Consider the following 24,179-nt stretch of genomic DNA (forward strand, 5'->3'; position numbering starts at 1 on the left):
CATGTGGTGGATTACTGGTTCTGAATGCCAACAAAGTGCATTAGCAATTAGAAGTACGATTGAGGGTAAAAAAAAATTGATCTTGGAACAGTAGACGTTTAGCAAGAGATAATCCTTCTCAATTTGTCTTTTGTAGCTATCAAGACTGATGCAAAGCCTGTAGAGGCCAAAAAGGCAACGCCGACTGCCAAATCAGGTAAGCACTGAAACAAAGGAGAGAATTACTTGAGGAGTCTTTCAATCTAAGTGTTGAAGTGGATGGTCAAATCATTATACAACATTTAGTACTAACTTTCCTACTCTTCCATCTTGCAATAGGGTGTTCAGTGTTAACTTATGATGTACTATATCTACCTGATAAGTCACCTCACCTTAGAATATTCCCCAGGCACCAGACTGTTTTAGGAGTTTTTTCATAGCAGTTCTTCCTTGTGCCGCTAACAGCCCTGCCAAGTACCAGGCATCAGGCATTAGACTAACACATTTTAGTGTGCTCGTCCGCATCATTGTAAATAAATGCATAAGTCATGCATTTATAGTGCCTCCTGATGGCGCCTGCTGACACTATTGGCGCCAGCTATTACAAGCACTCAAACAACTTTAGCAATGTGGATCGCACACACTGTGCAGTGCTGCTTTCAGTTTACTCAACAGTCTGTCTGAGAATGGGACACACCAGCCTACAGAGCCGGTTCAGATGAGCTAGTGGCTGCATTATCTGATCACAGGTGCTGCTTTGAGACTGAGCCCAGGCTGGCCGCGGTGGCATCATGTGATGGCCGCAACAATAATCACACACTGGTGTCCATTTGATTTGCCTACAGGAAGTAGTCACTGAGTGATGCAGCAAGCAGAAGTTATGTTTCTTTGCGAGTCGGTGCCTGTGCCACCAGTTTGGTGCCTCACCGTGCCATGCTGCAAGACTTGTCGGCTGCTTTCAGGTCTGTGTGTGTGGTTCATGCCTGACATGTTCTTGTTGATTTACATGTTAATAATATTAATATAATTAAATTTAACAGACTAAGCCTGCTTGTAGACATGCTCACCTCGGGCTGGTGCCATTGCAGACTCAGCTGATTCATTGTCATGATTAGCAGCTGAGTTGACCCTGCAGCGCCATGACTGCCGACTATAATGGGGCCTGTAGTTCCTTGAATCAGTAAACCAAAGTAATCTGGGATAGCACCTTCACTGTTGCTGAGTTTTTTTCTGGCAACTCAGGTGCCACTCCCACTGTCACTGACAGCGACGTTTCGGCTGCAGGGCTTGGGACATTATGAATGCCGGAGAATCTATAATGTTGTTCTGGCGGCCAGGCGGCCCTCCACTAAGTCGGTATACGCCTGCCGTTGGCAGAAATTTGTATTATACTGTACAGAAAGGTCTATTGACCCTCTTGCTGCTCCTCTTTCTACTGTACTTTTATTCATTCTGGCCCTTGCCCAGCAAGGCTCTGCTTTGGGTACTCTCATGGGTTACCTTTCTGCTCTGTCTGCGGCTGCCAGACCAACCTTTTCTCTTTAAATTCGCTATTGTAAATAGATTTCTTATAGGGCTGGTTCACTCGTTTCATTTCCACCCACCCCCTTTATTATGTCACAATGGGACCTTAATTTAGTCCTCACTCATTTGATGTGAGCTCCTTTTGAGCCTTTGCAAAATTGTCCCCTCCGGCTGTTGCCCATTAAAACAGCCTTCTTAGTGGCGAATAAATCGCCCCGGAGGGGGAGTGAGTTACAGGCATTATCCAGCTCGCCTCCTTATTTTGTCTTTTCAAGACAAGGTGGTGCTTCGCACCAGGGCATCTTTTTTACCAAAGGTTGTGACCTCATTCCATCTTGGTCAGTCCATCACTTTGCCCACCTTCTTTGCTCCCCCACTTCCCTCTAAGAAAGAGAAACGTCTACACCGACTGGACCCAAAAAGCGCGTTGTCATTCTATCATGACCGCACAAGAGAGTTCCGGGTGGATGACCAACTCTTTGTGGGGTATGTGGGAGCAAAGAGGGCAGTGCAGAAAAGAACCATCTCTTGCTGGGTTGTTCTCCGCATTAAAATGTGTTATGCCTTGCCGAAGCAGCAGCCCCCTGAGGGATTAAGGAGCCATTTTTAGCAGGGGAAAGGCTGCGACTACAGCTTTGGCACTGGGTGTGCCTGTCAAGACACCTGGCAGGCAGCGATGCAGGCATCATTGCACACGCTCGCAAAACATTATTGCCTCGATGGTCAAGTGCGCAGGGACGGACACTTTGCCCGCTCAGTCCTGCAAGACTTTTTAGTCTAGTCCATGAGTCCGCAACCCACCGCCGAGATGGTATGGCTTGGGTTTATGACCCAAAGGTAAGGCATCTGCAGCTAGCTAAAAGTCTCTATCAGATGAACAAGTTACTTACTTTCGGTAATGCATTATCTGGTAGAGACTCTATCTAGCTGCAAATTCCTTACAGCCCCATCCATGCCTCACCGCTTTGCGGACTGATGTTGTAGGTCTATGGTTTCTCCCCTTTCTGGGCCCTAGTTTTGCACACGTTTATATCAGTCACTTCATGGATCTGCGCTTTTGGCGCAGAAAAGCTAAAAGTACTGACGTGTGCGCGCCTGGGTGGCGCCAATGTAGGCTCCGCAATATCATAAGAGGTATTCGACGCCATGCGGAGCCGAATGGAGCCATCCAACGTCGTGCGCAAGGGGAATTGCTCAGCAAAGGTTTTCCGGATCCAGCCTGATGCCTGGGAAATTCATTTTTTTTCCTTTTAAATAAACAATGAACAGCAAAGAAGAAAATAGTGCAATACCTCTGTAATCACGGGGAAATTAACCCAGCCAGGTTACTGAAAGAGTATCAACATGGAAACTGGACCTATCACGATAGTAGCAACCAGAATGTAACAATGATGAATGTTCCTTATATAGTGTATGTAAAGCTATTGTAAATCCGAACATCTACAGTTGTTGGCAAATGCATGTTGATATCATATATCTGAAATATGCCAATTGTGTTATGGAATGCTAAAACCCAATAAAATGTTAACAAAAAAAACAGTGCAATACAACGCCACACCCCCTCACCGTGCCCCCCCCTCCACCTCTAAGCTAAAAATATACATTTGCCTCAAGCGGAGAGATCCATTTCCCCTTTAACAATAATCCTGATTTTTGGCCTTCATTAACCTAAACAGTCTTAAACTTTCAGACATAGTTCTGACCTTAAAAGAAAACAAAAATACTTAAATTACATAAAAATGCCAAACCATAAATCGCCATGATGCAACGTCTCTCAGATATGAGTTCATTATTTATAAAGTGAACAGTGCCAGTGTGCAAAGTACGCTACCAATCGAAGTCCTACAAGATGGTATATGACACTTACCAGTTAAGGTCGGACTACCAACATTTAAAGTGCAAGAATACAGTACATCATTCATCATTTTCCATAAAACGTTCATCTTTTTTAGGATAATACTTTTCTAAAAAAAAAAGAAAATGCCTTTCAGCCAGACTTGAAGCTCTGTGGAGAATCACTTCCATCCCTAAAATAAGCTAGGAATTCATCTGATTGAGCCAACCTGACAGGGGTTCCCAGCTGACTAAACCCTTCTTTTTGGCCCGAATACCTTATTTTGCATACATAGCCTTTTCAAGAATGCAAGTAGCAACTAAGTGGGCCAGCCATTGTGAAAATAAGGGGGGATTTGGGTCTATCCATGCCGATGTTATGCATAACCTGTAAATTGTCATAGCAACAAAGGTTAGGGCCATCCGCTCTTCCTATCAGCAGTGTCTTTTATACTCAGCAGGATGGTCATGGCGGTTACCCGAATATCACAAACTAAAACTGCCCTGAGAAAGTCTTGGATCTTATTAAGCAATGGCCCAAGATCTACACAGGTCACTAAGTCTAGATCATCCGCATAAGCCATGATTTTAGTTTCTACTTACAGCCAGGATATCTAGATTGTTTTCGAGTTTATTTATGAAAGGGTCTATGAACATAGCAAAGAGCAGCGGGGAGCAGGGATAATCCTGCCGAGTCCCGCGTGAGATTACAATCTGCTCCGTTAATTGCCCATTCATTGAAACCCTGGCTGTAGGGCTAAGGTATAAAGCTTTATTAGCTTGGATAGCCTTGGACCCAAAATGTATCATATTCATGACGCACCAAAGAAATTACCAGGAGACCCGATCAAATGCTTTTTCGGCTTTAAGAAGTATTAGCTCCATCGGGTCCCATGTAATTTGTGCTGCGTTGAACAAAGTGCTGGTCTGCCGAATGTGGTCTATAGTGCCATTTTTGGGAATTAACCTATGCTGCCACTTACAAACAAGATTTTCAATTTTGGACGATATTCTGGACGCAAACATTTTGGAGTAGATTTTGGAATCTTCAATAATGAGTGTGATTGGCCTGTAGAAGCCCATTTCTAGAGATGATTTATCTTTTTTGGGGGAAGATTATGATCTTCGCTGTCGCCCATGAAACAGGTGGAGGGGCGCCGTTAAAGATTAGGACTACAAGGGTCGTAAAAAAATCTTGTCGCCGAGTAGAGAAAATTTTATAAAATTAAACCGGAATGCAGTCGGAGCCAGCTGCTTTGCCATCCGGTAGATTTGTTAGTGCTGTATCAATTTCCTCCCATGTGGGAGGATCTTATAATTGAGCTTGGTCCTCTGCTCTAAGTCGTATTAAGGAGACTGCATCTACGTAGTTATCAATCTCTTCCCTCCTATATTCCTGCCGGCGTCCTCTCCTGTATACAGGCCTTGATAAAACTCCCAGAAAGCACAACGAAATGTATTCGGGTCTCTAGTGGTTTCCCCTGTAGAGACCTGTATCGAGTATATCATTAGTGGTAACCTGCTGCCTAGTTCTAATGGCCATCTGATGGTCAATTAACTCGTTACACTCGTATATTTTTTCGCGGTCAGCGGCCCATTTTGCTTCGGCTTTCTCAGCTAGAATAAAGCCAATTTTAGCTTTAATTGCAACAGCTTCTAGTTGTGCCGATTCGATTTCGGCCCCCATCGGAACAGCACCATTTAGTTTTGCCTCTGCTTTTGCCAGCTTGTTCTGGAGCTTAAGGATCTGTGCTTTTTCACGTTATTTTTTCTTAGGGAGAACTGTACAGTCTCCCCTCGAATACACTCTTTCAGAGTATCCCATACAACCGTAACTGGTGCAGACCCAATGTTAACTTCCAGAAATTCCTGAATCCAGTTTTTCATATAAGTCTGGTATTCTATATCGTACAAAAGCGCTCTCTCGAAGCTCCAGGACGTGATTTCTTTGCGGGATGCCAAGCCTTTTATTTCTAGAATAAGTGGATTATGGTCTGACCGATAACATGGAACGATGTCAATATCACAGTCACCGATCAGAGAAGATGATACCAAGAAGTAATCTAACCTTACTAAGGAGAGTTGAGGGGCAGAGTAATAAGTGTAGCCTGTCTGATTTGGTTTGAGATTAGCCCAAACATCGATGAGCTCATGAGTATACATCATGTTTCTCAAAGCTTGGTGTACTTTTGGCTTCCGGCCTGTATACCTCCACTGGTTATTCACTCTCCAGTTGCTGGGTAAATTGATGTTAAAGTCCCCACATTTAACAACTGGAAGAGGCCAGTGGGCTAGTTCCCCGGAGATCCAATTAATTGCTCCAGGATCATCAGTAGTACTCCCAGATATGGAGCATAAAGTAAAGGAAAATTCCATCGATAGCTGGCATTCTGCTATGACCCATCTCCCAAGAGGATCGGTCTTGCAGAGAATGGATTGTAGTAAATGATTCCCTTGGGTCAAGATCCCTACCCCTCTCACACGCACTCCCTGTGTTGTTCCCCCCCCCCCAATTAAACTATATCCCGGAGAATTTAAAAGATGTACCTGTGATCCCTCAATATGTGTTTCCTGGAGGCAGACGTCGGCCCCCAGCAAACACAACCCTTGGGACACCTTCGGTCTCTTCCGAGCATCGTTTAAGCCAAAGATGTTTATAGTAGCATTTGTAAAGATGGTTGCATTAGTCATGTTAGAGCTTTACAAAAATCATAGAATAAAGCATAAGAAATACATCCAAAATCTGTATGATGTCCAACTGGTGCTACTGTACATTTCCTGGCCCTGACAATACCTTTTTCCGGAAACAGTGAAGCAAAAAATATTTTTAAACGTTTTCATTCTCAATTTTTTCCCCTAAAGTTATGCTTAAAGTGGCAAAAAATAAATAACTACAAAGAGCCCGGTGCTCACCCCCTCCCCAGCATTCCTATCCCCCACCTCTACCCCCCCCATCCCCCCCCCACACACAAATTAGAGCAATCCGGTAAACCCTGAGTGATCTCCTGTGGTAAGTCCCCACCACCCGGCTCGCTGTGTTTCAGACTGAGGTTTTGGAATTCTATTGCCCAAAAAAGCCATAACAGGGACCGAAAAGGAAAATAAAGAAAGCAAAAAAGGGAGTGAGGAAAAAAAACAGTACCTTATCAGACCCTGCCAGGTCACAGGATGCTAATGAGTCCTTCCTCCCTAGACCCTAAGTCTTAATAGTGAAACAAGCCCCCAGGCTTAACCCTTGCACGAAGAGTAAGTGAGAAAAAACAGAGCGGAGCAGTGGGCTCTAAAAGCCAAACTTGTTATACAGAATATTTACTAACAGTGCCCCTTTCTGGACTTGATTTCTCCAAGAAATTCTAGGGCTTTTATTTCTGACATGAAGGTACGAGTAGCCCCGTTCGCAACTTTTAGTTTGGCAGGGTTCATTAAAAATACTTGTGCACCCAGCTGCTGGAAGGTAACGAAAAGCTGGCCGAGATGCCACCTCCGCTCGACCGCTGGGTGACAAAGGTCAGGTTTCGCAAAAAAAGACACATCATCAAAGCTTTTATGAGAGTTAGGTCGGGCCTGGTCGTAGACCAGCTGTCTCAGGAGAAAGTTCCCAAAAAACACCAAAAAGGCCCTGGGTTTTCCCCCACACTTATTGCTGCAATCATGCTGTTTCTTCAATTTAAAGGGAAAGTGATGAGCTCGCTGAGCCTCATGGTCCCAGTTCCATTGCGAATGATCTGGAAAGGCTCCTAGCAGGAGTTTCACGATTTAGCGCCACGGATCTTCACCCTCCACCCCTTAGGGGATCCCAAGAAGGCGGAGATTATTCAGTCTGTCTGTTCTCCTGGTCTTCCATCTTCCACATCACGTCTGTCATACACCGCTTTGGGAAGAGCCTAGATCTTTCAAGGCGGAGACTTCGGTTTCCAGACTTTCTATGTGACCATCGACCATGGTAACCCGATCACCTATGTTGTAACAGATTTTGTTCAACTTCTCATGCTCCCCTGCAGTTTCTTGGCAGCACCTTTGGCAAACCGGCTGTCTGATCGCACTTCTTCCTGGAACTGTTTAATCAAGCCCTATATAGACGTTAAAGAGGGTTCTTCTGTAGGTGCCCAAGTGGCACTTGCATTCTCAGGATTTAAAGTTTTGTCAGGTTCCTCACCAAAGGGAAAGGTAAGCTGAGTATCTGAATAATCCCTTTTAAGCTGACTGCACCTCTTTGGCTTGCTATGCGCCTTCTTCTGCCATTGAACAGTTCCAGTTTCTTTGAGGGGATTGCTGTTGTTAATATCAGATAGATCTTCATCACTTGAACTGGATGAGCAATCTTCCGCCACGGAGTCAGAGCCATCTGATTCCGAAAAAAGTGTTTGCCAGTGGATTCAGGGGTCTGGGGGCCTGAGATGCCAAAATGCTGCTAGTGCTTCATTCGATGGATGCGAATCCGCTCGTTTTTCAATCATGTCTGTGAGACGCAGAATCGCTATGGGCTAGAGAGACAGTTGTGCTGGTATTCCCATCAATGGAAACCAAGGGGGGAGCTGCAGGCTCAATAGTATTGGGAGGACATATATTTTCCTTCATTCCTGATCGTTGACCACAGGGCACCATTGCCTGAGCAGGCGTTTGTTTATCCATTGCAATTAGTACTGCTGATTGTTGTGAGTTAAAATGTCCCAGTTTATCAAATATTGAAGCGCAGTGCTCGCCCTCTCCCTCGAGGGTAGATGTAATTTCTCCCTTAGGGGCTGGGGTCTTTACAGTAGGGAACAGTTTAGAAATCGAGGGTTGAGAGCCTGTGCCCTCTTTAGAAGCTCCACCCCCATACCCCAGTCTCCCAGCTATCTTTTTGTTGCCACCAGACTCCAGTTTACCTTTTTGCATGTTGTCTGGGCTGGCCCCTCCACTTCCCCAAGACTGGCACTGACAGGAACGGCTTTTGCCTAAGTCCCTCTTGCTGCTCGGGAAGACATGCTCGGACTAAGGTGAAGCTGGGTGTCTGCAAGAGCCCGCGCAGCTTCCTCCACAGACGTAGAACAGAGCAGAAGAACAGCAGCTGACCTAAGTGCAAGGATATCCCAAGCCTTTTTCGGCAAAACAGTCCGCAAACAACCGACAGCGTTGTAAGCACCAGAGGCGCTTAGGGAACAGCAGATGCCTCTTACTAGCAAACCCGGCACTTTCTGAAGATGCTTCCCTGATCCAGGCAGCATAGCAGATGGCCGAATATCCTTCACGGCGTGGGCGGTGGTGTAGCCGAGAGTTACACAGGCGCCATCTTGCTTTCGGAACTAAGATGGCCAGGGAAATTCAAAGGTAAGGAATCTGCAGCTAGATAGTCTCTACCAGATAATGCGTTACCGAAGGTAAGTAACTTGTTCTCTAGTGCAGTTCCCTTTCTGGTGCTGTGCAGCAATTTCAAAATCTTCTTAGTTTCTCATTCCTCAGATGGGTGTAATTTCTGATATGTACGTGTTTACCTCACCTTAATTGCTTAATTTTGCTCAGGAGATGGTGTCATTAAAATGTCCCGGTCCCTGATAATAACACTGACATTTTTAATATGTCACACAGCAATCTGAAACCTTTACATCTATGCGCTAGATGGTGCTGTGTGGCCCTGCATTGGCTCTATACTGCCCTAAATATGATGAAGCAGAGCCACTTACAGGTGCCGCCCTTGCACAATGACATTAGTTCCTTTCTTTCTCCCGCATGTGGTGTGGATACCAGGTGCTGCTCCCAAATGTCTGTTTTATGAGGTCTTCCAATCTTCTTGCAGTGTACTGGGAAATGAGGTCCCAACTGAAAACACAATTCAGGTTGTCTTTTGACTCCAAGTCATTGATGTTAGACATAGATCCAAACGAAGTATCTTTGCTTCCTGGTGTCTGTACATGACCCTTTAAATTGTGTGATAAGTCAACACTGATTCATATTAAGGAGATTCTTGACTAGGAGTTGAAACTGTATGTTACGGAGTACAAGAAGTTGCGACCTTCGTGTAGTTCCTGCTCCAATCTGTGGGCCCATTCTCGGGGCTCTTACCCGCAACTGTACCTCTTTCCCTTCAGTCTTTCAATATAATCCAAGCCTAAAGACCAGAATTATAATGTGAAGCTTGACTCACTCATCCCACCACTCTGAAACCAAGTAGAGGGCATGATGTTGAAATGCAAGTTGCATTCCATCGAGATCACTGAGCCATTTCCTCATCTGATCCTGCACGCCCTAGTTTTTCCAGGCTATCATCGACCCCACAGCAGATTGAATCCTTCAGAGGGGCAGTACTGTAGATAATTAGCTCTGTCAGGTGCATCAGGAACCACAGAGGCCTCCAGGCAGGTTACCGTTAGCAGGTCCTTCCCTGGTGCCGTCCACATCCTTGTGTCTTGATGCTGGGCCCTTACTGGCTCTGGTACAAACTTCCACACCAGCCCTGTTATCTACGCAAATTCATGTGACCCTGACACAGGTGCCGACGGCACCAGATGATGGCCTGGTATTTACGTCTGTTAGATCAAGAACGGATATCAACCCGAGCTCGACCAATGTTGTGCTGTGAATCTACAAAAGCACAACTGTTCATCTTGAAGCGTAACTCCAATCCTATACATTTACCACATTGCAGATATTAACAGACTCCATTATCTTTTTGGTTCTGATCCTGTGCCAGAGCAGAGTTAACACCAGAATATTGAGGGCGAGGGATATGGAGTGCTCCCCCTTATTACACTGATGATGCCTTATACGTTTTTGCAGTGTTATATAGCACAAACTTAACCTGTAGGTATTGGAAAACCAGTTAAATTATGCAAGGATGCATTTATTAATGGTAGGCATGGGGAGATTAAATGATTTGCTCATAATCTCAAGATGTTGAGCCGAGGCTGAGACTCTTATCTGGTTCCCTAGTTTCAAAGTCGGTCGCTCTGCACGTTACCCCACATCCTCTCCCCTTCATTTACAAAAACTCCAGAGGGCTTGACACCTCCTTCAAGACAAAGCTTGTCTCACCACAAGGCCACCAACTGAGGACAATGCCAAATCCACTGTGGGGGTTCAGAGGCCAACCAGTATGCTAGAGCTACAGCTGCCCTCCATTGAGACTAAAACAAATGTTTTGACGGCAATACTAAAGCCTGGGCCAGTATCATCTGATCCATTATATTCTTTCAGAGATGCTCTTCTAAATACTCTGGTGACTAATAATAATAGTCTTTATTGCATGATTAATTAAAATCTTTGCAATTAGGCAATAAAAACAAGAAAGGAGAAAAGTACATGAATAAAGCATTTAGAAAAGCAATTTAAAAAAACATTTAGAAAGGTTAAAAAAGTGAAAGAAGAACCATGCGGGTGGTACAGTACTATACTTCAGAGAAAAAGGTCTTTCACGATCAGATGTGACTTTGGTTATCAAAGGAAAATAGTCTTGAAGAGCAGAAGCCATTCACGCTAAGTCAAATTCAATTACTAACCGCTGGGTTTAGGGCCGTGTTGACTAATTTCATAAAGCGCACTAGCCTGCATGCTAGTTGGATGTCTTCTCCCTTAAAGCTCATCAACAGAGCTTGTCTACGTGTTCGCACACGTCTTTGATTCCCAAGCTGTGTTAGTAAGCTCTTTCGGATACTATCTAGAGCTTTGCAGCTACACAGCAGGTGCAGAACGTCGTCCTTAGCATTTTCGCAAAGCCTACACTTGGGGTTGCAGTCCAGGCCCGTCCAGGGGGGAAGATGTGTTTTAGATGGTATTACCCCCATCCTCAATCGCAAAAAGTCTTCCTTCGCCTTCCTTGAAAAGCTGGTGCTGAGATTTGGCTGTGGTGAGGCGCTGATGTAGCCTTGAATCACAAACCACCCATGAGACCTCTTGGTTAGTGCCTTTTTTGTCCTCTTCCAAGGAAATTGTTTTCACTGATTTATTGACAAGACGCTTGAAGCAATTGTGTGTACAGCTCGAGTCCCAAAGATCTCTTAGCACAAGGGAATTTATGGCTGCTTGGAGGTAGACCATTGCAAGGGAGTCCTTCTTTGTTTCCAGTTCTTTCCAAAGATGGGCATTTAGAGAGTCTATTTCCGCGTTCTTTACTTTGTGCCAGCATTTTACGTATGCACCTTTACGTGCGATTTGCTGCTTCTGTAGGCCAAACTCGAGCCTTAGCTGTGCTGGGGAAGTGTAAGGAGGAAGCGCGAATAATATTCACAATGTTTTGCTGACCAAGTTGTCTAAGATGGTCTCATCCTTCCTTCTCATACATTCACTGCCATATGTAATGGACGGCAGCAATTTCGCACGAAATATGTCTAGCAAGGGGATTAAATTTCGGCCCGCTATTTTATTTTTGATGTTTTTTAATGCAATTGCCAATGAGATCCCTCTGTTCCTTATTGATGTTTGTTGTTGCTTGAAGGAGCCATTTGAGTCAAAAATTATACCCAGATACTTGTATTCTTGGACTATTTCCATTTTTTTGTTTTGGAGAGACCATTGGAAAGCATGCCTTTTTGATTTTTGATTTAGTACCATCACCTTTGATTTTTCTGTGTTTACGCTTAGCCCATTCTTTTCGGCAAATTTGCTTGTGGTGTTGATGAGGTGTTGCAGGCCTACTGGTGTTTGACTGATTAGTATCAGGTCGTCTGCGTATAGTAGATTGGACAGCGTAAAACCCCCTAGCTTTGGGGCATGGTGGTTGCAGTTATCCAGATCTTTGGAGAGGTCGAACAGGGTCAACAGTTCTTTGCCTCGTTCTTATTGCCCTTTTTGTAAATTGGGGCAATTATTGAACCCCTCCAGGAGGATGGGAGTTGTTCAGCCCTCCAGATTTCTACAAAGAGAGGGAGCAATTGATCGGCCCAATAAGTTGAATCTTGCTTATAGAGGATGGGTGGAATTCCATTTGGGCCAGGAGCTCCCTCCTTCCGGCCTTTCGCGATTCGACCCTTCAGCTGGACTATTGAACCTGGGAAGTTGGACTCCTCAATTAAGGGTTTTAAAACCGTCTGGGTCGCTTGACAAAATTTAGGGCTTTGTTGGTTTTTGCATGGGTCTTCATCGTTAAAGTGTTTAAACAGAAAATTTGCCCAGGTGTCCTCAGTGATATGAGAGTTCACACCAAGGGCATTCGGATTCTCTATTTTGTTGATGGTTTTTCCAGAATCTTGCGCTGTTGTTTTTTGAATCATAGAGCAGTTTCCCCGAGATTTGTTCAGTGGACTCCTGCTTGATTCGCCACAGGATTTTGTTCTTTTGACACTTTAATGCTCTCAGTTTGGTAATTAGGTTGTTATCACTCCCGGCTTTCCACAGCTCACGGAGTGTTCTGTTTATGGCCGTTTTTATTGCCCTTAAATCGGGAGATAGTAAGAGTCTGAGGATGGTCTTTTGAGTCGCTAATGGGCCGGACGGGAGTTTTTTGGCCTATCTGTACATCGATTTCTTGAGACAATTTAGACTTGGAATTCGAGAGGGCAAAAGATTTCAAGAAGGACTCCCAGGCAGTAATATTACAAGCATTCGGTTCTGCAGCGCTTTCCCAGCACAGCTTCGCATCTTTCGCTACTCGCTCCGGATCACTGATGTTGCACTTGATTCTTTTACATTTTGTAGTTATCAATAGCTTTGGGCCATTGGTGGGAAATGTCAGAGCTGTTCCTTGAGCCCTCAGTGTCAATTCTTGCGGGAGATGGTCGCTGCAGTCGAATGTGCCAATTCTAAAGGCTTGTACTAATGTGAACATTGAAAAAGACAGGAAGGTTTAATTGATCGCCGAGCTGGCCATGGTGTTGTGAAAAGTTGCCGCTTGGGGTCTGTCCCCCAGGGACCGGCCGTTTATCGAAATCAGGCCCAGGTTTGATAAATCTTCCATTAACCTTTTTGATAGGTTTGTCAAATTGCCCCATGGACATACTTCCAGTGGGGGAATCCCCCTGGCAAACAGATGATCTTCCGTTGGCGGATTCTTGCCAGATGACTTCGAAAGGAACATGTTAAAATCTCCTGAGAGAATAAGGTTCGAGTTTTCCGCTCCCGTTATTAGTTTAGTCAATTCTGTCACCCGGTGTTTAGCCCCGCTTTTTTTGCCTTTTGGGTGCAAATAAGTGTTAACCAGGATTAGTTCCTGCCTGATGGTTCTCGATGTTGATATTTCTAGCTGGACTGCAATGATCCCGTTTTCAATCCCCGAAATATTTTTATTAAGGAGTTATTTTGCGTGGTTTGTTTGTATCGAGGTGTATATGGTTAAGCCACCTTTCTCGTGACCAAATTTTGAAGTTCTCCTTGCTGGGAGGTAGAATGTTTTATAACCCTGAAGCTGGAATGGTTCTGCTAACCAGGTTTCCTGTAACAAAATTAAGTCATACTGCTAAAAGTATGACAGTAAGTCTTTGTTAAGGGTTTTTGCTCCTAGTCCATTTATGTTCCAGGAACACAGTTTTAGTGGCGGCCTTGTGTTTGGGGTGATGCTGTTTCTCTAATTAAATTGTCATTGGTCGGGCTGTCTGATGTTGATTGTTTTAGCGATCCAGTACCATTCTTGATGTGGGATCCTGTTTTTTAGCTGGGGGGATGCACCGGCCTTTCTTTCGGCTGAGCTTCCACGTGCTCCTCTTAGTATAGATTTTTGGAGTGTCCCTGGCTGGGGTTTTCACCTCGAAAGAGTCCTCTATTGTTATTTTTCGTACCTACCTCCCCGAGTCGGGAGTGGGTAATTTGCGCGCCTGCTGCCTTCCTTGGATGTGGTAGCCGTTTCTCAGGCTCCCTCTCCGGAATCGAACCCTGATTCCCCGTTACCGGTGGTCACCATGGTAGGCACAGAAAGTACCATCGAAAGTTGATAGGGCAGACATCCAAATGTATCGTCGCCGTCACGGGGATGTGCGATTGGCCCGAGTTTATCTAGAGTCACCAAAGCGGCCGGGCGAGCCCGGATTGGTATTGGTCTGATGAATGCACACATCCCGGGAGGTCAGCGCTCGTCGGCATGTATTAGCTATAGAATTACAGTTATCCAAGTAACAGTTGGAGCGATCAAAGGAACCATAACTGATTTAATGAGCCATTCGCAGTTTCACTGTACCGGCCGTGTGTACTTACACGTGCATGGCTTAATCTTTGAGACAAGCATATGCTACTGGCAGGATCAACCAGGTAGCCTCATCAAAACCATGTTCTTGCCTCCCTGTGAAAAGGCAGGTGTCCAGACGTAATAAACATCACCTGGTGACACAAACACTTTTTTCACCAAGCATCCCATTCCAGAGAGCCTTACTATGCAGGCTTCAGCCAGTAAAGTGAATCCCAATTAATTCACACCACTCCTCCAGATAGAGAATGTAAGAAGATTGATGCCACAGGGAAGCACATGTTTTGTTTGGCGTTTGGCTGTTAGTGCAGCCTGCCTGGTGACTCTTTTACACCAATGTCCTTTGGGACATGGCCAACAAGAACTTGCCAGCATTCCTGTAAGATCTGAGATTCTCTGTGTCTTTGATGATACATGATGAACAAATGTTATCCACACAGGTTTCAATACCATGGATCTCCTTGGCAGGGTGGTTGGTTCCAGTGTGGTCCTCTGTCGACATGCCTGTATGAGGTCTACTGGCTTCAGTGGCAATGTGCAGGCTTCTCTGATGGTCATTCCATTTGAGTCTCACCTCTGCTTTGGAACACTTTAAAAATACTTGCACTAAAGCATGTTCTTTGTCCTTCCCAAATAATTTCTGCACAAGGTTTAAAATGGGCGCATATCCTCAGGTCAGTAGGTTGGCCTCTTCTGCTACACTGGCTGACCAACAGTCTTTAGTAAGCCCTTCGTGGCTCATGCCTACTCAGTTCAAGGCAAGATCCAGCATTTCCGGCCAGATTGGATATCTACCACTTCGAAAAAGATGAATTTTGCAAATTATTCAAAATTGCTATCCCCTTCCTTTCATCTCCACCCATTATTATCTAATCTCCATCCATTATATCTCCCACAACAGAAAGGATTCCAGAAGAGTACATGCCCACCCTTGTATTGGAGGTGCACTTGTTGCTTTCCAAAATTGCCATAGAAGAAAGTATTGGACTCCTGAGAAAGTTGGGGTTTGCAACTCTCACTATTTACTAGTTCCAAAAACATATGGTGGCCTCAGGCCTGTCTTGGACATCCATCATCTCAATACCTTCCTATGGAAGGGCAGATTGAAGATCCATATTTTGGCCCAGATCCTCTGTATTTTAGACTGATGGCTGGATGATGTTCCTAAATTTGCTGGTCACATATTTTCATATACCCACTCTGCAGTCCAAAAGGCTTTACCTGCAGTTCAAGGTGGGCGGTTAACCAGTTTCCCCTTCACCCTCACCAGTGCTCCTCAAGTGTACACAAAAGTGATGGCATTGGTCGCTGCCCATCTTCAGATGTCAGGAATCACTGTATTTCTAGGTCAGGAATTGCTGTATTCCTGTAACTTGACAACTGGCTGCTGAAGGCTGGCCCGCTGCTTTCAGTTGTAGACTATCTCAGGATTACAGCAGAACTTCTGAGATCATTAAAACTCACCACTAACAAACTGAAGGCCCACCTGATGACCTCTCGGAGTCTTCCATTCATGGGGAGATTCTGGATATGGTGGAGTTCCAGACTTACCTTTGGCTCCAACAAGTACAGGATATTTGGCTATGATCCTGGATCTAGGTGAGGGTGGTTCTGAGACTTTTCAGCCCGTTAGACTCATGCAGCCTCCTTATCCATCATGCAAGGTGGCCCATCCTGGGCTTACAGTGGAATTTGAAGTCTGAGTAGCCACTCTCCCTTCTCCACTTGGAGCTGACTGTAGTATACATCACTGCTGGGTTGGGAGCATCACCTGGAGGAGGTAGAGATCAGAAGACTCTAGGCTCCACTGGAGGGTCGGCTACACATCAGTTTTCTGGAGCTACTGGCCATTCATCTGGTTCTGAAGGCTGCCTTTTTAAAAAAAAATTTTTAGAGTTTGATATAGCGCGAACTAGAGCCAAAACATCTGGTATCAGAGCGAGGATGTTGCAGATTATCAATGACAACTTCATCGTCATGTCGTACTGAAACAATCTGGGTGAATTGGGGTCCTGGGGCCTGTTCCATGAGGCCTTGTGTCTCTGGAGATTGTTGCAGGCTCCAGGGAATCTTCGTGGTCCCCAATCACTTAGTGGGTTAGAGGGCAGAAGAACAGAGGCTTCATTTGGCTGATCAAAAGAGGCAGTTACTTCCCAAGGTGGTCCATGGAGTCTTCCACCAATGGGGAGAATCCTTGCTAGATCTTTTCTCTACCTTTGAGCACATGCTGTGTCAACAATTTTGCACACTGGAGTTTCTGTAAGTGCACCCTATTAGGAAACTCATTCCAGCTGGAGTCGGAATAAGGGACTCCAGAACACCTTTCCATCAGTTCCTCTCATGAGCTTGGAGAAGATCAATATCAGGACCCAATTCATCCAGGTGGCCCAGATGGGGCCAGTAGAGTGTGGTACCTGTAACATCTGAGCATGACCATCTGTCTTCCGATCAGGCTACCACTTTGGGAGGACCTTTAGTCTCTGCAGCATGACGGGCTCCTCCACTCAAATCGCTGCAACTTACACTACCATAGTTGAAGATTATTGGTAGCACTTGACTGCTTTTGATTTTCTGCCTTAAGTTGTGGATGCCATCCTTGTTACCAGGCACTCCTTTACAAAATCCATTTGCCCCAGGCTCTGGTATAAATTTGTGACCTGGTGCTGTGCCCGACATAAAGGAAATGTGTGGCTCTCTGCAGATTCCAGAACATTGTCACTCAAAAGTGAGGAAAATGTGTGCTTCTTAATAAAGTTTGATGTTTGCAGGGCTTCTTGGAAAAATTACCTATTGTGAGCTAACCAAGTCAAATACCTTGAAATCCTCTGGTTGTCTAGTTTTCAGAAATGTGCAGGTGTGCTAGGTTTCCCTAGATGCTGGCTGAGCTAGGGCCCGAACGCCACAGGTATTCACATTACAAAATGACTCCTTGTTGTGTAGCTTTCAGAAATGTGCGGCTTTGATAGGTTGCCCTGGGGGACGGCACAACAAGCGTCACAATCCACAGCTACCCAGATTGTGAAAACAGGGTGGTTTCATTGTAAAAAATTGATATGTCTATGTTGCGTTTTTACCATTTTCCAGTTGTGGGCATTATGGCCACCCACAAAAAATTGGGTTAAATTTGTATGCAGACACACATGGGAATGCTGGTTGGGTGTCAATTTGTGGATCTCAACAAATTACAGAAATCTAAATAAATGCATAATCTGTTAGTCATGTACGCATTTCCAAATCTTGTAGGACATTATGGTAAAGTGAGGAGAATAAATGCAAATTACACCATTCCCAAAAAAAACAAGGAGTTCTTACTAAGGGCTAAATTTACATTTTTGCTGACGGCGAAGAAGACTGTTGGCCTGGCGGAGGACTTCACATCTTCCATGCTGAGACTATTCCTCTTCCCAAATTTAGAAAGGGCCACACAGCTGGTGGTCATCTAAAAAGCATTGGCAGGAGCTGCTGTCATGGTGGTTCCAGTCAATGCTTTTTAGCATTTGATGCACAGCTCCATCAACATGACTGAGCCATCCATCAATTTTCTTTTTCATTTTCAAAAACAAAATCCTGGAGCCGGATTTTCTTTTTGAATATTAAACAAAGAAAAATACCTCCCTCTAGCCATGGGAGCTATCTCCCATAGTAGGGTCAGCTTAAGACAGTTTTCACTGCCCCTTACTGCCAAGGTTTTCGAGGTGATGATGGGCAGTGAAAACTGAACTGTATGTCCAGCCATCTAAATTATGTCATTAGAGATAGAGGTCAGCCTCAGACGGCCCTTACTCAGTCAGATCATAATCATGCCTGAGACTGTGTAGTCTTCGCCATGATTACACCAATGGGCCATCCTCATATAGGTGGGCAGACCATTATCTTGACAGTAAGGATACTCTGTCACCATTACAATGGAATATCCTTACTGCCACCCATATAAATCTGGCACTAATTATTTTAAGTTAATCCACCCATTACACTGGTTTTATAAACCTCGAGAAATGCTAGCGTCAAAGAAAAAATACTTAGCACATTATCTGACTTTCTGATGGATACATCTGCTAGTGGATTCCTCACCTTGTGAATATCCCCTGCGTCAGCAACATTAGGAAATTCATTTGTAGCTTCACGCCGACGTGGACGACGTCACAGAAGCACGGCATCGCACGCGGCTCCGCCTGACGTCACCGACTCCATAATAGGCCTACGTCGGCGTGATGACATCAGTTCCCTTTTTTCCGCGTCGTCGGCGCTAACTGTTTTCGAGGGATCCTCTGTAGCTGTTTAGTAACTTTCTTACTGTTTGTTCCTATCAGTGTCTTCTTGCTTCTTTGTCTCCTGTCGAGATGTCCACGAAGAAGACCGGATTCAAGCCGTGCGGAGAATGCGGGAAGATGATGTCGATAACGGACCCGCATGAGGATTGCATTTGGTGCCTGAGTTTGGACCATGATGTTCAAGGGTGTTCTTCCTGTAAGAAGATGAACCCAAATGCCCTTTATGAAAGAGAGGCAAAGCTTCTGGTTGCCAAGATGAAAGGTAAAGAGAGAAGAAGTCTTCGAGGTCGCGTTTGAGGCGATCGAGGTCTCGCACGGGGTCGCCTTCTAAGTCATTGTCGGGGCATGCTCTAGATTAACAAAAAAGAAGCACAAGAAGAGGAAGCACAGATCTCAACATCACTCTGGGAAGGAATCGGATTTGAGACCGAAGTCGCTAAGTAGAAGACGTCGGAAGGAGATATCTCCTTCTCAGTTGTGGATCCGGTAGGTGAGGTTTCGCCTGTGGAGTCGCCGGAGCATTCACCGGCTCCGGTGTCAAATCCCTCTCCGGCGCCGTCTCGATATCCAATTCGAGAGGAGGAAGAGGCTCCCTTGCCTGAGGGTTCGACTACTCCAACTCACCAACCCAAAGAAGAGGAGACGAATCCGGTGCCTCCTTGAGGGCAACCTGTGGGTCCATACCCACCTTTTCCGGGCCCAGGTCAAGACCCTACACAGTTTTTAAACGCGATGTATGGTGTCTATTTGAAAGCTATGTACCCCTCTGGAGAGCCAACAAGTCCCATGGGTCCCTTGGCATACAACCTGGGAGTCCCCCAGACTTATGCTCCAGCTCCGTTTATGCCATTTATGCCGGCACCGACTCTGCCTTGGCATTTCTCGGTGCCGCCGAGGTCTTCGACGCCGATGCCTTCGGCACCGGCGCCAGTCCGACCTCGAGAGCATCGACCTGTGCCTCTGGATCAGATCTCGACGCCGGCTCCGTCGCAGTCTATTGCGGATCCGCCGACGCCGCTCTTGAAGGAGAGGTCGAGACGTGATGCTCAGCGTCTTCTCGAAGAACAGAGGTATAGAGAGGCTGAGGTAGAAGAAGGTGAGCTGCAGGAGGAGGATTACTTTGATGACCTGAGGGAGGCTAGCAGATTGGAACTATCTCCAGACTGGGAGCTATCCTCTGTCTCAGATGTCCCTTCAAAGGATGTTGCACCATACCACGTGGTCATCAAGAAAGCAGCAGAACTTTTGAATTTAAGTCTGCCTACTGCTGAGTTTAAGCCCAATTTGTTGACAGAAGTCCTTCACTCCCAGTCTTCTGTGGTGGAGCCTATGTTTCCTTTCAATGAGGTTTTGACGGATCCTATTTTGGAGGTATGGAATAGGCCACTTACAGCTCCTGCTGTTGCTAAGGCTGTTGCAAGGAGGTACAGGGTGGCGCCTGGTGACCCAGACTGTTTATCTTCGCACCCTTTACCGGAGAGCCTGGTAATGCAGGCAGCCTGTTCAAAGAAATCTGTGGGGGCTTTCCCTCAGGTGCCTGGGGACAAATAGTCGAAAAAGCAGGACCAAACTGCGAAGAAAGGGTTTTCAACGGCGAGTATGGCTCTTAAGTCAACGAATGCCACGTCTCTTGGGGAGGTACATACATGCCTTGATGGACTCTGTAAAACAGTTAGCCCCTAAGATTCCAGAGGAGGACAGGAAAAATGTTAATGAGGTGCTGGCTGACACTCAAGCTGCTGCACGTCAAGTCATGCAAAGTGGACTAGACACCGCTGACTCGATGGCGAGAGTAATGGGGACTTCAATTGCCACAAGAAGAGCAGCCTGGTTGAAGTCTTCCGAATTCTCTGCGGACGTCCAAGCTGGTTTATTAGATCTGCCCTTTGATGGCTCGGGTCTTTTTGGAAAGAAGGCTGGTGCAGCTTTGGAGAGGTTTAAAGACAGCAGGGCTACAGCCAGGTCTTTGGGACTACAGTCCAGAGAAACTGTGAACAAGAGATATAGGGGTTTTGGAAGGTCCTCCTTTCGTCCCTATAAACAGCCTCAACAGCAGCAGCAACAACAAAATCTGCTGTATAAGTCATACAGGGGTAGACAAAAAGCTTGTCCTCGAGATTAAGTCTCCTCCTCCTCCTCCTCCTCTTCCTCCTCTTCCTCTTCCTCTTCCCAACCCCCACCATCATCAGCAAAGCAGCCCTAGATCCGCCATTCCGGATCATGCGGGACCGGTAGGGGGTCGGCTTACCTATTTTCTACGGGATTGGGAATCGGTCACATCAGACCTTTGGGTTCTCAATCTCGTGGAGAATGGGTATGCACTTCTCTTTCGGGAATTCCCTCAGAATTACCCTCCTTGCCAAGGGTTTTGCTCAGAGGACCACCTGCTACTCCTGCAGGAGGAAATCCTGGCGGCGTTAAGAAATTGTGCGATCGAGGTGGTTCCGGAGCAGGAAAGGGGTCAGGGATGCTACTCCGGGTGTTTCCTGATCCCCAAGAAGGATGGCAGACTTTGTCCAATCCTGGATCTCGGGATCTTGAACCTTTTTCTGAAGCAGGAGAAGTTCAAGATGCTCACCCTTGCGCAGGTTCTTCAAGCGCTGCTGGCAGAAGACTGGATGGTGTCGATCGACTTGCAGGATGCGTATTTTCACATCCCTATCCTGAAGTCACACAGGAAGTATCTCCGTTTTACTCTGGGTTCCCAACATTACCAGTTTGTGGTCCTTCCGTTTGGTCTTACTACTGCGCCTCGAGTCTTCACCAAGGTGATGGCTGTGGTGGCTGCACATCTCAGAAGGTCAGGGATTCCAGTATTACCTTACCTGGACGATTGGCTGATCAAAGCAGAATCTCCATAGAAAGTGCTCCATCATCTGCAAGTCACAACTCAGTTGTTGTACAGGTTGGGTTTTTCGATAAATGTACCCAAATCTCACCTGGTGCCCTCCCAGCACAACCTGTTTATGGGTGCTGTAATGGACACAACTGTATGTCAAGCATTCCCTCCTCCTCCTCAAAGGATTCGCGACATACAGGAAATGATTCCTTTATTTTTCAATGGAGCGGTCGTTCCAGTCCTGAAGGTCCTTCGTCTGCTCAGTCTGATGGCTTCCTGCATTCTGTTGGTCATCAATGCACGCTGGCACATGAGGGCACTCCAGTGGTGCCTCCGCAGGCAGTGGTATCAGCACAACGGAGATCTCAGGGAGTCGATCAGGATCTCCAGAGATACTGCTGCGGATCTGTCTTGGTGGAGCATGGAGGGCAATCTGTCTCAAGGAAGGCCCTTCGATCTGCCTCCATCAGTTGCCACAGTGATAACGGATGCATCCACTCTAGGCTGGGCTGCTCATCTGGGGGATCTGGAGATCAAAGGTCTTTGGTCTCCGGAGGAAAGGTTGCTTCACATCAACCTTCTATAGTTGCGGGTGATAAGTCTGGCGCTCAAGGCCTTCCTCACTTCCCTTTGCGGTCAGTCGGTTTAAGTCCTGACAGACAACACTACCGCGATGTGGTATGTCAACAAGCAGGGAGGAGTGGGGTTGCAGTGTCTCTGCAGAGAGGCTCTGCGTCTCTGGTCCTGGGTTCAGGACCATCCGATTTGTCTGATGGCCAATCATCTGGCCGGAGTTCTGAACGTAAGTGCAGACAGTCTCAGCCGGCAGTTCTCAGCCGACCACAAGTGGAGGCTTCATCCAGAGGTAGTTCGTCACGTCTTTCGGACGTGGGTGACTCCTCAGGTGGACCTGTTCGCCACTCACGAGAACGCTCACTGCCTGTTATTCTGCAGTCTCCAGCATCCGTTGCAGGGAGCTTTGGGGGACGCGTTTCCTCCCATACCCTTGATTCCTCGGGTTCTGAGGAAGATTCGCCAAGATCTGGCCCAAGTCATATTGATCGCCCCAGATTGGCCAAGAATGGTGTGGTACACAGATCTTCTCCACCTCTCCTCGTGCCCGCTGCTCCGTCTCCCTCTCAGGGCAGATCTCCTCTCTCAGATGGAGGGGCAGGTTCTACATCCCCACCTCCAGACCTTACACCTTCATGCCTGGAGATTGAACGGGGCAACCTGAATTCCTTTTCTCACCCACATGATGTGGTGGATGTCGTTTTATCGGCCAGGCGTGACTCCACCAAGTCTATCTACTCTTATAGATGGTCTAAATTTGTTTCTTGGTGTGGAGAGAAGTCCATCGATCCTTTGAGGGCTCGTTTATCTGACATACTACAGTTTGCGCTTTCTTTGGCTCAGCAAGGGTTTGCTGTAGCTACAGTCAAAGGTTATCTTTCGGCATTGTCGGCATTTCTCTGTTTGCCGGATCAGCCGTTTTTATTTAAATCTCCTGTTTTGAGGTTTCTAAAAGGCCTTACAAATAAATTTCCTCCTACTCCCGTTATTGTGCCTCAATGGGACTTGAACCTTGTACTTACTTTCTTGATGAGAACTCCTTTTGAATCTTTACACAAGTGTCCCTTGAGACTGTTATCTTTTAAAACGGTCTTTCTGGTTGCAATTTACTCGGCAATGACGGTAAGTGAGCTTCAAGCTCTTAGTTCAAGGCCCCCATTCTTGACCATTCATGCCGAACGAATGGTACTCCAGACCAGGGCTGCTTTTCTGCCTAAGGTGGTAACTCTTTTCCATCTAACGCAGTCCGTTACCCTTCCTACTTTCTATCCTCCCCCCTCCCCCCCCCTTCCAAGGAGGAGGAGAGACTACACTGTTTGGACCCCAAGAGGGCGGTGAGCTTCTACCTGGACAGAACCAGAGTATTCAGAGTGGATGACCAGCTCTTTGTGGGTTTTGTTGGAGCCAGAAGAGGCAAGGCGGTGTACAAGCACACATTATCTAGATGGATTGTCTTGTGTATCAAGATATGCTACTCTCTGGCGGGTAAGGAACCTCCTGAAGGTTTAAGAGCTCACTCTACTAGAGCAAGGTCTGCTACATCTGCTTTGTCTAGGGGTGTACCTGTAGAAGACATTTGTAGAGCGGCAACTTGGGCTTCTCTCCACACTTTCGCGAAGCATTACTGCTTGGATACCGAAGTGAGGAGGAACGGCCACTTTGCGCGTTCTGTCCTCCAGGATTTTCTGGTATAGGAGAGTGGACACCCTCCTCCGGGAGTGGGGACTGCTGTGGGAATCTGTTCACAAGGTGAGGAATCCACTGGCAGATGTATCCATCAGAAGAACATGTTACTTACCTTGGGTAACGCTTTTTTTGGTGGATACAGTATCTGCCTGTGGATTCCTCACATGCCCACCCGCCTCCCCGTTGTCCGCTCTGCTATACCTAAGATTATGGCACTGTTTTAACGTATATGTATTATTTGCAGAAAAATTGTGTTTTTCATACATTGTCTTCACACTGTGTGTGTTACCTTGACTATTTTGTACTATGTACACGGTGTGTATATATATCTTTTGTTGGTTCGTCCGTGTGCCTCGAAGGCACGGAAAAAAGGGCGTAACCGATGTCA

At 46.2% G+C, this 24,179-nt stretch overlaps 1 protein-coding gene across 31 annotated transcripts in view; it reads left to right on the forward strand.

Annotated features, from left to right (window-relative positions):
• The window catches only part of MAP4 (microtubule associated protein 4), a 1,839,191-nt gene that overhangs the window by 1,463,399 nt on the left and 351,613 nt on the right, over nucleotides 1–24,179 (forward strand). For all 31 annotated transcript variants that reach the window (XM_078662502.1, XM_078662520.1, XM_078662498.1 and 28 more), the window contains one exon: nucleotides 137–196. In XM_078662502.1, the coding sequence (XP_078518628.1) occupies nucleotides 137–196 (60 nt within the window). The remainder of the gene's footprint in view (nucleotides 1–136; nucleotides 197–24,179) is intronic.

The sequence above is a fragment of the Lissotriton helveticus genome, chromosome 10 (assembly GCF_964261635.1).
Source record: "Lissotriton helveticus chromosome 10, aLisHel1.1, whole genome shotgun sequence".
In the NCBI taxonomy this organism is placed as follows: domain Eukaryota; kingdom Metazoa; phylum Chordata; class Amphibia; order Caudata; family Salamandridae; genus Lissotriton; species Lissotriton helveticus.